Here is a 12,159-nt window from a genome sequence, read left to right as displayed (position 1 = left end):
ACCACGTCACTGGGTCCGGGAGTTTGATGTGTATTGTGTCTTGCCTCTTTCACATATATGCACGCTGAAGACTAAAGCACGGTGTTTTGTAATGGCGAGGAAGGCTGCCACACCTCTGTGTCAAATGGCTGTAGTGGAGCATCACCCTGAAGGGTCTGAGTGCTCACAGACTCGCAAGGACTGTAATCAGGGAAAAGTGGAATGCTTTCTAGCTGCAAACAGATTGTAGGGTGCTGTACTTTTACGATGCTGTAAAAATGCAGTGACTTTGACTTATGGGATATGGACAAGGACATCGAGTCTGGGTTTTACCCCGGTCCAGTGCACTGTTGGTTTGGGGCAGGTCTCATAGTAGAGCTGTTCCACTCTCTCCCACAGGCAGAATGCAATGGCCCTTACTTATATTTCAGCAGACGGGACAGCGATGGTCGTTTTAGTTTGGTCCCAAGCTGCCATCTGGCAAGCATGTTTCTTGGATGTCAGAATTTCTTGCCTTGCCGGTAAAGTGCAAATCCCCGGCCCTCGCACGTGAAGTGGAGCAGCCGAGAATCACGGACCCGTTCCCTGAGGTGATTGGGCCCCTGCACAGATCCTTTGCATTTATCACCTGTCTGCAAATATTGAAAGCAAGATGCCCTTGCCAGGTTGAGACCAGGTTGAGAATTACAGCCCTCTGGCTCCGTCAAGGAGAGGAAGTCTATGTTAACCTCAGGGCTGGGGGTCAGATAAGGTATGTTGCCAGGTCCTTTGTAAACACTTTTGTGAAGGGAAGCTCCTTCCATGGCTTGGAGAGATAAGAAATGCACAGCAGCGACTGAGAACACTCCTGATCTGACAGATTAGAAATGCTAACAAGGCCAAGAACTTAAACATGTTGGCTCTGAACAGGCAGTTAGCCCAGTGATTGTACATATATCAACACAGCACCTGGAATGAATTCAGAAAAACAAACCAACGCATATGAAGGACATTACGATAGAACAACCCACAATCCCAGTAATCCTTCAAACATGTAGATTACAACTGTATTTCATTTTTTAATGAATTTTATTTTCATTTTGCTGTTTATTACAGATTGAAAGCAACATTAAGTCTTCAAAATACTAAGTGACCTGTGAAGGTAATTGAATTTACACCTCCACGACTGATGGTGTGCTTAGTTAGGCAGTGTAAGAGAAGTCTTGAAGTGTAAGAGAATATATTGTGAATATGTACAAGAAGACGGTCACACACAAGGAGAGGGACATGTACTAGCTTTTAATAGGCGTCTCCTTTATTTGTTCTAACAGTTCATCTTTTGGAGGCCCCTGAAGTGCAATAATCATTCTATAATCACACCCTCTCCATCTGTTTTCAAACATGAGATTTTGCTTCAGAGTTAATAGACATGACAGCTTTGCCAGACAGGCTACACACATGTTAACATTCAAAAAAAGTCAGAAGGCTTTTTTGTGTGTGTGTGCGTGTGTGTTTGTGTGTGTGCGCTGCAAAATAATCAAAACATTCCAGGAGAACACAGTAAAGATGGTGTTCTGTGTATGCAAGTCACAAGGTTGGAGCATAAGAGGTCGTAATGAACACCTGTAACGTTGTGTTTTGTCTCAGCAGCATGCACCTCTGGTCACTCTGATATCAGATAAAGGGCACGGGTGACGAGGCAGTAATTAAGACTCCTTCAAACAGGAACGCGTTCGTGACAGACGAACGCTCGCACCCCTTTTCCTTAAACTTGACCTGAACTTTGCCATCATTGTAGACAAGGGACGGTTCCTTTGACAGCGGCCAGACCTCGGTGTGTGCTGTGGGGTTTGTCTGAGGGGGTGGACCTGTGGCTAACCCTGTACGGAGGGGCTTATGTGTAATGGTGGCCAGAGTGATTCTCTCAGCTGCTCCAGGTGCATGACATCATCCTGAGAGACACGTGTCACACTGAGCTGCTTTACAGAATTAATCATGTCCTCTGACACCAGGAATTAGCGTGAGGTGCTAGGGGGCAGACTAAACATGTCATTTGTGCACTCAGTTTTCTTTAATTCTTTTTAACATTAGGGGCGTGCCATCTTTGAGAGAGAGAGAGAGAGAGAGAGAGAGAGGGAGAGAGAGAGAGATAATACTTGTAGAAAAGTACACAAAGTTTCCAGAGAAACAGGACATTTTCATGAATTCATGAAACTATTTTCACCAAAAATATAATAATAATATTATTATAATTATATAATATAATTTCTCTGGTCTCTGCTTGTTAGCTTCAATGTAAACTAACTTGCTTAGAGGTCCATGAAGAGTCTTTGTGTCTTGTCTATACATTTTTAATAAATGTTGTTGTGCAGAATCCTCTGAGTATCCTCCCGATTCAGTATGCCTCATTTGTCACAGCATTTCAGAAACCACACACAAGTGAATGTCATTAGCGCTCCACGCTTGGTAGGCCATCAAATGAGATGTTAAGTGCTTTAAGAATGACAGATTTGAATGAAGCTGTTTTCAGAATGTGTGCAGTTCCTTTGGGACCTGACGGAGTGAACCGAGGCACTTGCAGCTGAGAGACTTTGGCTATGACATGGATGAACTGGCCTATTGAATTTCGAAGAATGTGGTGGAATGACATATTAGCGCCTGCTAATTACCCATAGAAATGCTTCAATGGTGATCGGGTTCTGGCTCAGCTCTGAGACGGTTTAAGAAAGGCCCTGAGAGTCAGCGTTACGCCACGGCGTCGCTGTATCGGAACGGCTTAGCTGTGAGGAGCGCGCAGCACCGTGTAATTCATTTAAATTGCCCTTCTTAATATGAAACTGGCAGATGTTGGTTGCAAAACCTATTTTGCAGTGTTTTACTTAGGATGAAGCCTGCTGTTATTGTCTGCTCACAAAATAGTTTTTAAAGTACTTTTTAATTTTAAGACTAAAGTACACTTATAGTTATTCCTGGAAGGAGGTTAATGTTATTCAAATGTTCCATTATTAAAAATAACAATGAAGAATAACTCTTCACTGTTATATAATAGACTACATAGTCGCACTGGGTGAGATGTTTTATGCACACAACAACAGTGTGAATAATGGCCAACTGTGTCCTCCTGTGATCTCTAACCTCACCCTTTGGCACCTGAACAGTTAAACCAAGAGCATAAATAAGGTTTTCCGGCAATTTCCATGTTTACATTCTTGGGTCCTACATTATTCAAGTCAATTAAGACAGTGTAAATATGAACAGCTTGGCATTTCCCGAACCACCTCTGTCACTTATCAGACTGTGAAACCGTAGTCCTAAACTTCAACAACACACTCTGGGGTGTCAGAGGAAGCTTCAAGTTCAAGCTAAGTTATGAGCTGTACTAAAACCTTATTGGACTTTGAATTTTTAGGCATTTTAATGCTGTCCTAACTACTTGGTGCATAAGCTTGAATTCTGTTTACATTTTACAGTGACACATTAATATGTCATAATATGTGGAATTTGGCCAGTTTTGCCATTTACGTAATAGTTCCAAAGTATTTTATTAAAATCCGTATTTTATTGCAGATGCTGTGGCAGGAGTTGATTGGTCACAGGGGCATGGCATGGGGCAACAGACGTCAGGGAAATGTTTACACATGCTTTCAGCCTGAGGCGGGCTCATGGGGACTCAGGGCCTGCTATCTTGGGCTGCAGCCTCTCTGGAGATGGAGAGTGTGAGCAGGGTGGTGTGAGCTAGTGGTGGTGTGAATGAGGAGTCTCCACCACAGCAGATGCGCACCTCGCCAAGAACCATTCACCCTTTATCCGATTCTCAAGAGGAGGCGGACGAGGAGCGTGGAGGAGAGAAGCCTTAATTGAATCTTGACCTTTGACCCCTCGTCTTTCACCAAGGTATCCTGACTGTTACTGTTTCCAACCCTTCGCACTGTTCTGGAGACAAAACAAATCTGACCATCGCCATCCGATGAGGAGGAGGAGGAAGGGCAGCTGTGAGGAAGGGCCAGCCAGGAGCCGTCTCCTCCAACGCTCCCGTACCTCCTTCAGAACAACATGTTACTTTCTCTCAAAGCAGTGCAGTAAGAAAAACGGAAGGCGTGTGTGAGTGTGTGTGTGTGTGTGTGTGTGTGTGTGTGTGTGTGTGTGTGTGTGTGTGTGTGTGTGTATGGGGGGGGGGGGGGGGGGTCTAGAGCAATTCTCCTGTTGTTGTATTTGATTGGAGCAGAATTTCACAATGTCACATTCCATTTTGTGTTCAGTACTCTCCTAATTTCTGAGGGTGAAAATGAAATCTGATGAATTGCTCTAAATGTTTTATAAGTTTTATAACTTTATTACAGCTAAGTAAGAAACTAATGCAAAATGACATTATGTTATGCATTAGTGCAAGTGTAAGCACACACGACTTAAAATGAATTGGGCATGTGGCTATAAGACACTCAATATGCAAGGTCATATATATATATATATATATATATATATATATATATATATATATATATATATATATATATATATATATATATATATATATATATGTGTGTGTGTGTGTGTGTGTGTGTGTGTGTGTGTGTGTGTGTGTGTGTGTGTGTGTGTGTGTGTGTGTGTGCGTGTACGTGCTGCTGCAGGCCCAGTGTACAAGAGGCAGGGCTACCACACAAGCGCAGGGTCAGAGAGCCTGTAAAACGATCCTTATACTCTGAGAACATCCTCTGTGCTGGGGTCCCTCTCTGGTGCACTCTCCCTTTCTCTCTCGCCCGCTCTCACACACACACACACACACGCGCACACACACACAAACATGCACGCACACACATTCCTCTCCAGTCACTCTAAGGGGCAGGCACAGAGCATGCTAGAAGCCCAGAGCAAATGATCTGGTGCAGTTGCGTGGTCACAGAACGAGAGAGAGAGAGAGAGAGAGAGAGAGAGAGAGAGAAAGAAAGGGAAAGGAAGAAAGCAAAAGGGGGAGAGAGAGAGAGGGAGGGAGGGTGAAGAAGTGAGAGAGGAGGTCTGACCACACAGTTTGTATTCTGTGTGCGTTGCATCGTCATGGAAGCATTGCTTTAGAAAATCAATCCGACTGCTGAGTCCACATAAATGCAGTCAATGTGCAACATGTGCACAGAGCTCTCCGAGAGACCGGCTGCTTCTCCGGGAAAACCAGCGGCACAGCGGTAATCTACTCCAGGGGTGTTCCAGAACAACCAGACCAGCAATGTTCTCCACAGGTTCTTCCCCAAGGAGCTTCACTATGGACAGAACCTCTATATGCACCGGGTCACTGGCCTTTCTTGCCAGTTTCTAGTATCACTTGATTCAGGGTAACCCAGAGAGACCAGCCGGTGCTGAGCGAGGAAGCCCTGCGAGAGAGAGCAGCAGCCAGCGCTCTCCTGGTGCTGCCATGCTCCTGCGGCCGCGTGCCTGCTGCGCTCTGGGTCTGGCAGCCCTGCTGGTGGTGACCAGCTGTGTCGGGACCGACCCGAAACGCGCGGCGGACGAGGGGGGGCGCGGCGCGGCGGCAAAGACGAGCAGCGGCGTGGCGACGGGCCGCAAGTACCACCGCCTCCAACACGGCCAGTGCACCTACACCTTCATCCTCCCGGAGGCTGAGGGCACGGGCGGAGCGTCCTGCCGGGACGCCAAGACGGGCGCTCAGTACAACGTCAACGCACTGCAGAGAGACGCTCCTCCACCCGAGCCCGACTTCTCCAGCCAGAAGATCCAGCAGTTGGAGCACGTCATGGAGAACTACACACAGTGGCTGCAGAAGGTAAGGTCATCTTAGCCCACCATGCCAGATGAGTTCTTTTAATGTTTCAGCATTATGAGTTAGTGCCTGATATATGAGACTGCTGGTCCCCCCCAAAAAGCAGGTTTTGGAGAACTTTATCAGAATTATACAGATATGTATCTGTAAGAGCAGTTTGTTTCAGTAAGCACATACTTTGTCATTGACAAATGTTTTTACTGTCGGCACCATCCTCTGATTATGTCGGTGCGGAATTTATGATTCTGTCCAGTGTTGACAGAAAGTCGAACACGTGTCTAATACTTTCAGTCACTGCTTGCAAAGTATCTCAAACTGCCAGCATGAACGCTTTAGAAAGCATCCCCGTGCTAAGAAGAGCATTGCTCCTCATTTTTAATAACGTTACGCTTGTGATATGAGTCCGCACCCGGCTGCGTTGGGGTGGGAGAGGGCTAACAGCCGCTTGCCACCACTAGCCGCCGCTCCCGCTGGCCTGCGTGACCACCTGCCAGGCTGTTTCGCTTCAGCTGTGCCTACTTTCACAGATGTCCAGGTGAACGCCACACATTGTGGGTAGTCATTCACCCTGGAAAGCATGCGTACGCTGTCTCTGTAATGACAGGAAGTGAGATAGAGCCCCGAGAGACATGGGGAGACGTGAGGCGCAGAGACAGTGGCAGTGACTCACTAACGTTCAAAACTTGCATCCGTTTTTATCAAATTATATGTTGGAAGGTGGAGTTTGCCTATTTATATTTGTATGTTACAAATAATTTCAATTTCAAAATCCATTCAGTGCAAATCTGGTATGGACATGAAGATTAAATTAAAAAGTGAAAGCATTTAACATATAAACACCCTTGTGAATGATTTAATACAGGATTCATACCATAGAGAGGCAGTTTAAAATTTTACAAATATTTGACATTTTAATAAACAGACTTTTGGACTGTTTTGAGAGGCTGTAAGTAGGAATCCTTTACATTTTCTAGTGTGTGTGTGTGTGTTTTATCTCAGCAGGTCAATCTGAAACCAACCTAACAATCGAATCACCATGGTTGCTGTTCAGGCTGTCCTTAATAAAATGACAAGGGTTGTATTTAACAGCAATTACATGCTAAAAATAAACAGTGTTTGGTGACATAACTACTTCTTTGGAGTGCTCTGAGAGAGTAACATATCTCTAAAATGTAGTCATGCATCAGGCAAACTCTGGCCTTCTGATATCTATTTGCATGCTACAGTCCGTACAGTACAGTCCGTACAGTACATTACAGTTTCTATAAAGATGGCACCTGACATGATTAACTGCTCAAACGTATTAGTTAATTATGGTAACCACTAGTATACAGTTACAGTATGCATAATGATTTGTGCATAATGAATTGTGTTTGTGGATGTTAACAACCTCAGCCACTGTGTTTTTGTAAAGGTCTGTTTTACACTTAACTTTTTGGACAGTATGCCTGTGTATTTTAAGAACAGTGTGAAAGTGTGGAAGATTAGATGAAGTGGATGTTTTTATAGACTGACCCAATGGTGAAGCTCGTCACCTGTGGACTCAATCTGTAAACTGGTGTAAAATGTATGTATACAAATTGTTTAAAAAAATAAAAAAAACAGATTGACCTGGAGAAGATGTCACAAGATTAATGTGCATGACGTGATCACTGGTAAAATGTGGCATGATTATTCCCAGCATGTCAGATATCCCTTCCACTGAAATACACTACATACTTGCAGTTTTATTTGAACTTTATTCAGTTTTGATGAGGTAATTTAGAATTACCTTATAATACAATATTGTCAAACTATATTATTACATACTACACTATTACTATTACAGTATAGTTTTACATTATTATATTGTTAAAATTTCATGTTACATTAATGGTACATTAATTTTACACTGAAGTGCTGTAACAAAACCCGTTTACTATGTGCTGTCTAAGAGTTCCTTTAAAAGTACAGGCCAGCCCTTGGGTATTATCTCTAGGATGAATGAGGAACCCACTTGAATCGTCCATTAGCTCTTATCAAACTGAGAGTAACTATGGGCTGGATTCTACACTAATGAGTGACTTTTGTTCAGATATGGGAGTGTGAGGGCTTTTGCCAACAGCAGGAATTCCATAATACGTCCTTACTGATGCTATGAACCACAGAAGACCTTTACCTTGACTATTTTTCATTTCATAGTCTCTGTTTAAACACACATACACACACATTTGTTTTGCTAAATTTATGGGCATCTGAATGATGTATTTCTGTACCTAAATACTGCCATTTCTAAACTTCTAAACATAATATTTTACTTTCTTAATTAAAGGCTTTGTTTCACTTAAAATGTGAAAGCATTTTCCTTATGTGTGAAACTGTGCATCTTTGTTAAATGTTAACAGGCAATAAGAGTGATAGTACTATCACATGCTCAATTGCACATCTTTGCTCTTCTGAGCTTAAGGTAAACATTTCTCAAAGTAATTGTTTCATGGGAGCAGTTGCACAATGACACAGAGTATTAGAGTAAGCTCAAGCACTCTCTACTAATTCAGTCTCATTGTGCAAATGGAACATGAGGATGCAGTTAACATATTTCAGTCAACATACTTAATCACTGCAGATTAAGTGTCCCCGGCAAACCTATCTGTCTTAATCATGTAAGTCCCGACTCCTGGTGGATGGCCAAGGTGGTCCTAAAACCTCCACGTCTCTGGACTGATGAAAGACGGCAGATAGTGGCTGGTGTGCTGGCGGACTGCTCTGCGTGCGGCCGGATCAGGACGCCTAGTCTGGGAGCATTGATCACTCTGTGGAATTCTGCGGTGCCAGAGGAAGGAGAGGACCCTGATAACATTTTGGCCCTGTAATAGATGGCTTCTGTTTATCCAAGGATTGCTGTCGCAAAATAAGGGGTCAGATACTAAAGGAGGGCACTTATGGATTAAATGATCTTTTATCACTTGTTACAGGAAACTCGCCAATTATGGACATTTCTTACTGCCTCTGACTCCGCCCCCTCACCCACCCTCTTATCCTAGTGCCCCTTCAGAAGTTTCATTATCAGATATGTTGTGAAGGGACACCTTTGTTGGCCTAAAGTAAAAGAAAAGGCTTGAACTCCTAAAATAGATGTTAGGATATCTAATCCTGAAGCAAGACTGAACTTTAAAGCAAGCATGTTCAGTCTGAGTTTGTCTCAGGTGAAAGGAATTCAGAGAGACACTGGAGTGCGAGCTCCATTTTGGGCCAAGTGAGAGTTTCTGCCATGAGGACATGTGGAAGTCCTCAATGGAGGTTAAATGACAGATCTTCGCTCTGTGTGTTCAGAGAAAACATTTTACAAGCTTGTGTGCCTAAAGGACGTGTCTCCTGCCAAACTGTGCTCTTGATTTAAAATCACACGTTCGATCCATGGCCATGTGAAATTCACGACATTCTGCCGACATTCTGCTTCTCCCCGGACATAAGCAGAGAGGTTAATCAGAGAGCGTGATGAACGCAGCCTCCACGTTCTCCTGTTCCGAGTCCTTCATGCTGTCTTCTTCACTGTCTGAAGGCCACACAGCACGTCTACAGAGTCAACACAGGACCAGGCTATTTTAGGGGTGACTTCCTTTGTATCAGAGTTTGTTTTTGCTGATAGTGCCGGCCAAAACCAACAAGCTGAACGAGGGAGAGCTTACAGCCGTGCGGCAGATCGAGAAGCTCTTCCTTCCTGTTTTTCGAAAGGGGAAGAGCGGCATGGCAACGGCGTATTCATCACAGCTTTAGTGAAACGTGTCTGTGTCTGAGTCCTTATCCACAGAAGCAAAACAAAAAGCACTCGAGTTCAGCACGTCAGGGGAATATGTAAGGAGATACATCACAGCACCGCCAGCCTCCTACGAAATGGATGTGACAACTCCAGCCAGGGTCGTGTGTTGCTTAGTCATTTAGAAAGAGAGGGGAGGCGTTAACGTGAGTTTGTCAGCCTGCTAGGAAGGTCACCCTTTTGAAAACCATTTTCCAAAAATTGTATGTCATCAGAGTTTGTGGGCTGGTTTCGGGTCGTACTGCCGGTGTGGGTTGAGCAAGCGCCCCGAGGAATGAGGTTTAATTTCCGATTGTTTTACACAAGGCTGTCCCCAGCATCACGTATGTAAGTGAGGGATCAGGTGTTTGCAGTTCAACGTCCTGCATCGCTTAATCAACCACACATGCCTGCTCAGCATTTATTAGGATTTAATTGCAGCTATTTTTTAGGTGCATGCAGCCTTTTGCTATGTCTTTATGACATTTTGCTCAAGGCTAAACCAAAATGTGTGTTTAAAAAACACAATTTACTGCCTTGGAATAAATTAATTTCATTAATGGTCCTAATTTATCTTTCTGGTGCTACCGCAGGTATTAAAAACAAAAACTCAAAGTGACAGCCAGGCGATATTAATCTTTCCTGTCAACATAACAACAGTAGTAACCTAGTTTTCATTTTCACTGGCATTTATACCTGGTCTTATTGTAAACTGCCTTGGACTAAAATTCCTTACTTTGACTTGAACATGAAAAAGACTTGAACTAGGGCAATGTGTCCAGAGCCTGAAGACTTTACAGTACTTATAGCAAAGATGAACATGAGTGAAAGTGAATGTTTCTCTTGTATATTTTACCAAGCTTCATTTGTAAGCTCATTCAGATGTGTTGCTATATTTCTGCATTGCATACTACTGAATGCATGATAGTGTTTGTCATTCATTATTAAATTATTAATCATGCTACAGAGAAATGGGTGGCTACACCAAATAAACTGCAGTATTATTTTGCAATACCACAGTGCTTCAGTAGGCTGAACTAGTTAATAATAGCCATATCACCATATACTGAAATATCAAAACATTGACTTCTAGTCTTGTTATGCAGAGGAAGGTTGAAAACAGTTTTGACAGTCAAATGGCTTTCATTACAGGCACCATTTCAAGTCACTGGAAAGTTATTATTGCACACATAAAGTCTGGTGAGGATGGGTTCCATTTCCGCCTGGTGGAAAGCCTATGTGAACCCTGGTACACAGCGTGCCCTTGCACAGAGGTCTCCCAGCTGCCATTCCTCAAACCACCACAGACTCAATTCACAGCAAAACATGGATGGGTTTCTATATCTGGCACACACATTAGACAAAGGCTTGGAGTTCATGCCTATTCATCTCTTTTGAGAGACAAGATTGTCCACTTTTACAAGTGTCTTCTCTCCTCCATCTGAGAAGCACCCTCTGATATTTATTAATCACGTACAGGGACAGGGACTCCGGGGGATGTGAATTCCTGAGACACTTCTTGTGAGCTGTGGACATCTGTCCCAGTGTGGACCAGACAGATGTTCTGCTTGCTCATAGTGTCTCTCTTCATCTGTCTGCGCCCAATCTTGACCCAGAGGTGTTTTTTTTCTGTGTGTGTGTGTGTGTGTGTGTGTGTGTGTGTGTGTGTGTGAGTGTGTGTATTTTGGAGGGACATGTTTTACCTTATCTAGGGTTCAGCTCTTTCATCTTCTCTACAGCTTCAAATCAGAACCTCACTTTTGTGGATGAAGGGGAGGGGAAGACTCTCGGGCCAAACGGCAGAGTCACCGAAGAAAGAGAAGCAGATAAATAATGAGCAAATATGTAACCCTGCCTGTGGGAAAACACATGAGGAGCTAGAAGAAGAGGGAGGAGATCCAGGAGGATGTGGGGTGTGTGTGTGTGTGTGTGTGTGTGTGTGTGTGTGTGTGTGTGTGTGTGTGTGTGTGTGTGTGTGTGTGTGTGTGTGTGTGTGTTTGAGTGTGATTCAAAGAGAGAAGTATATGAATCATTTGTTATTCCCTATGAGTGATACATTTATATTTTCTTATCATGTTTCTGTTTGAGAAACATTTGTGTTCTATGTGAGCTACAGACATTTTTCTTACCAGGACAACCTCTTATAGAGTAGTAGTCTAATTCTTCAGAACAGTGATATCCTTCATGGACTCCACAGTGAATCAGTAATGAACTACCTTACAGTAATGTTCAGGCTAATGTATTACTAAATCAATTAATGTGATAAAAAAGACTTACTGGTTTGTCTAATAACAATTGAGGTATTCCAAAAGCTACTAGTCCTTGGTTTGCAATAAGACGACAGTTGTCATTTGTGGGGAAAAACTAAATAATTTCTGTTGTGTCATCAGCATTGCAGTGCAGAGGAGAAGATGTACACACAAGGTCATTTCAGCCATCTTGCATCTGGATTGTATCTTGTTAAGATTCAAACCACATTATATACTTTAAAACTCAAAAGTCATTTATCATTTTCCTAAAGTTAGAAGGAGGACACAAACTTTGACCACGTTGTTCCCAAACAGCCTCGTCACAGGATGTGAAGGGGAGGAGTGATAGTCAAATGTAGATCAGAGAGATGGATGTATAACATCTGACATAAGTGCATCTCAGACCA

The 12,159-nt window shown here is 43.3% G+C and overlaps 1 protein-coding gene across 1 annotated transcript in view; it reads left to right on the top strand.

The window, feature by feature from the left end:
* Positions 1 to 4,700: 4,700 nt before the first annotated feature.
* Positions 4,701 to 12,159, top strand: part of angpt1 (angiopoietin 1) — a 49,998-nt gene continuing 42,539 nt past the window's right edge. Inside the window, exon 1 of the mRNA XM_077009079.1 lies at positions 4,701 to 5,731. Within this exon, the coding sequence (XP_076865194.1) occupies positions 5,363 to 5,731 (369 nt within the window). The 5' untranslated portion in view covers positions 4,701 to 5,362. The remainder of the gene's footprint in view (positions 5,732 to 12,159) is intronic.

This window comes from Brachyhypopomus gauderio, chromosome 6 (genome assembly GCF_052324685.1).
Source record: "Brachyhypopomus gauderio isolate BG-103 chromosome 6, BGAUD_0.2, whole genome shotgun sequence".
In the NCBI taxonomy this organism is placed as follows: domain Eukaryota; kingdom Metazoa; phylum Chordata; class Actinopteri; order Gymnotiformes; family Hypopomidae; genus Brachyhypopomus; species Brachyhypopomus gauderio.
This window is presented reverse-complemented; position numbering and strand designations above follow the sequence as displayed.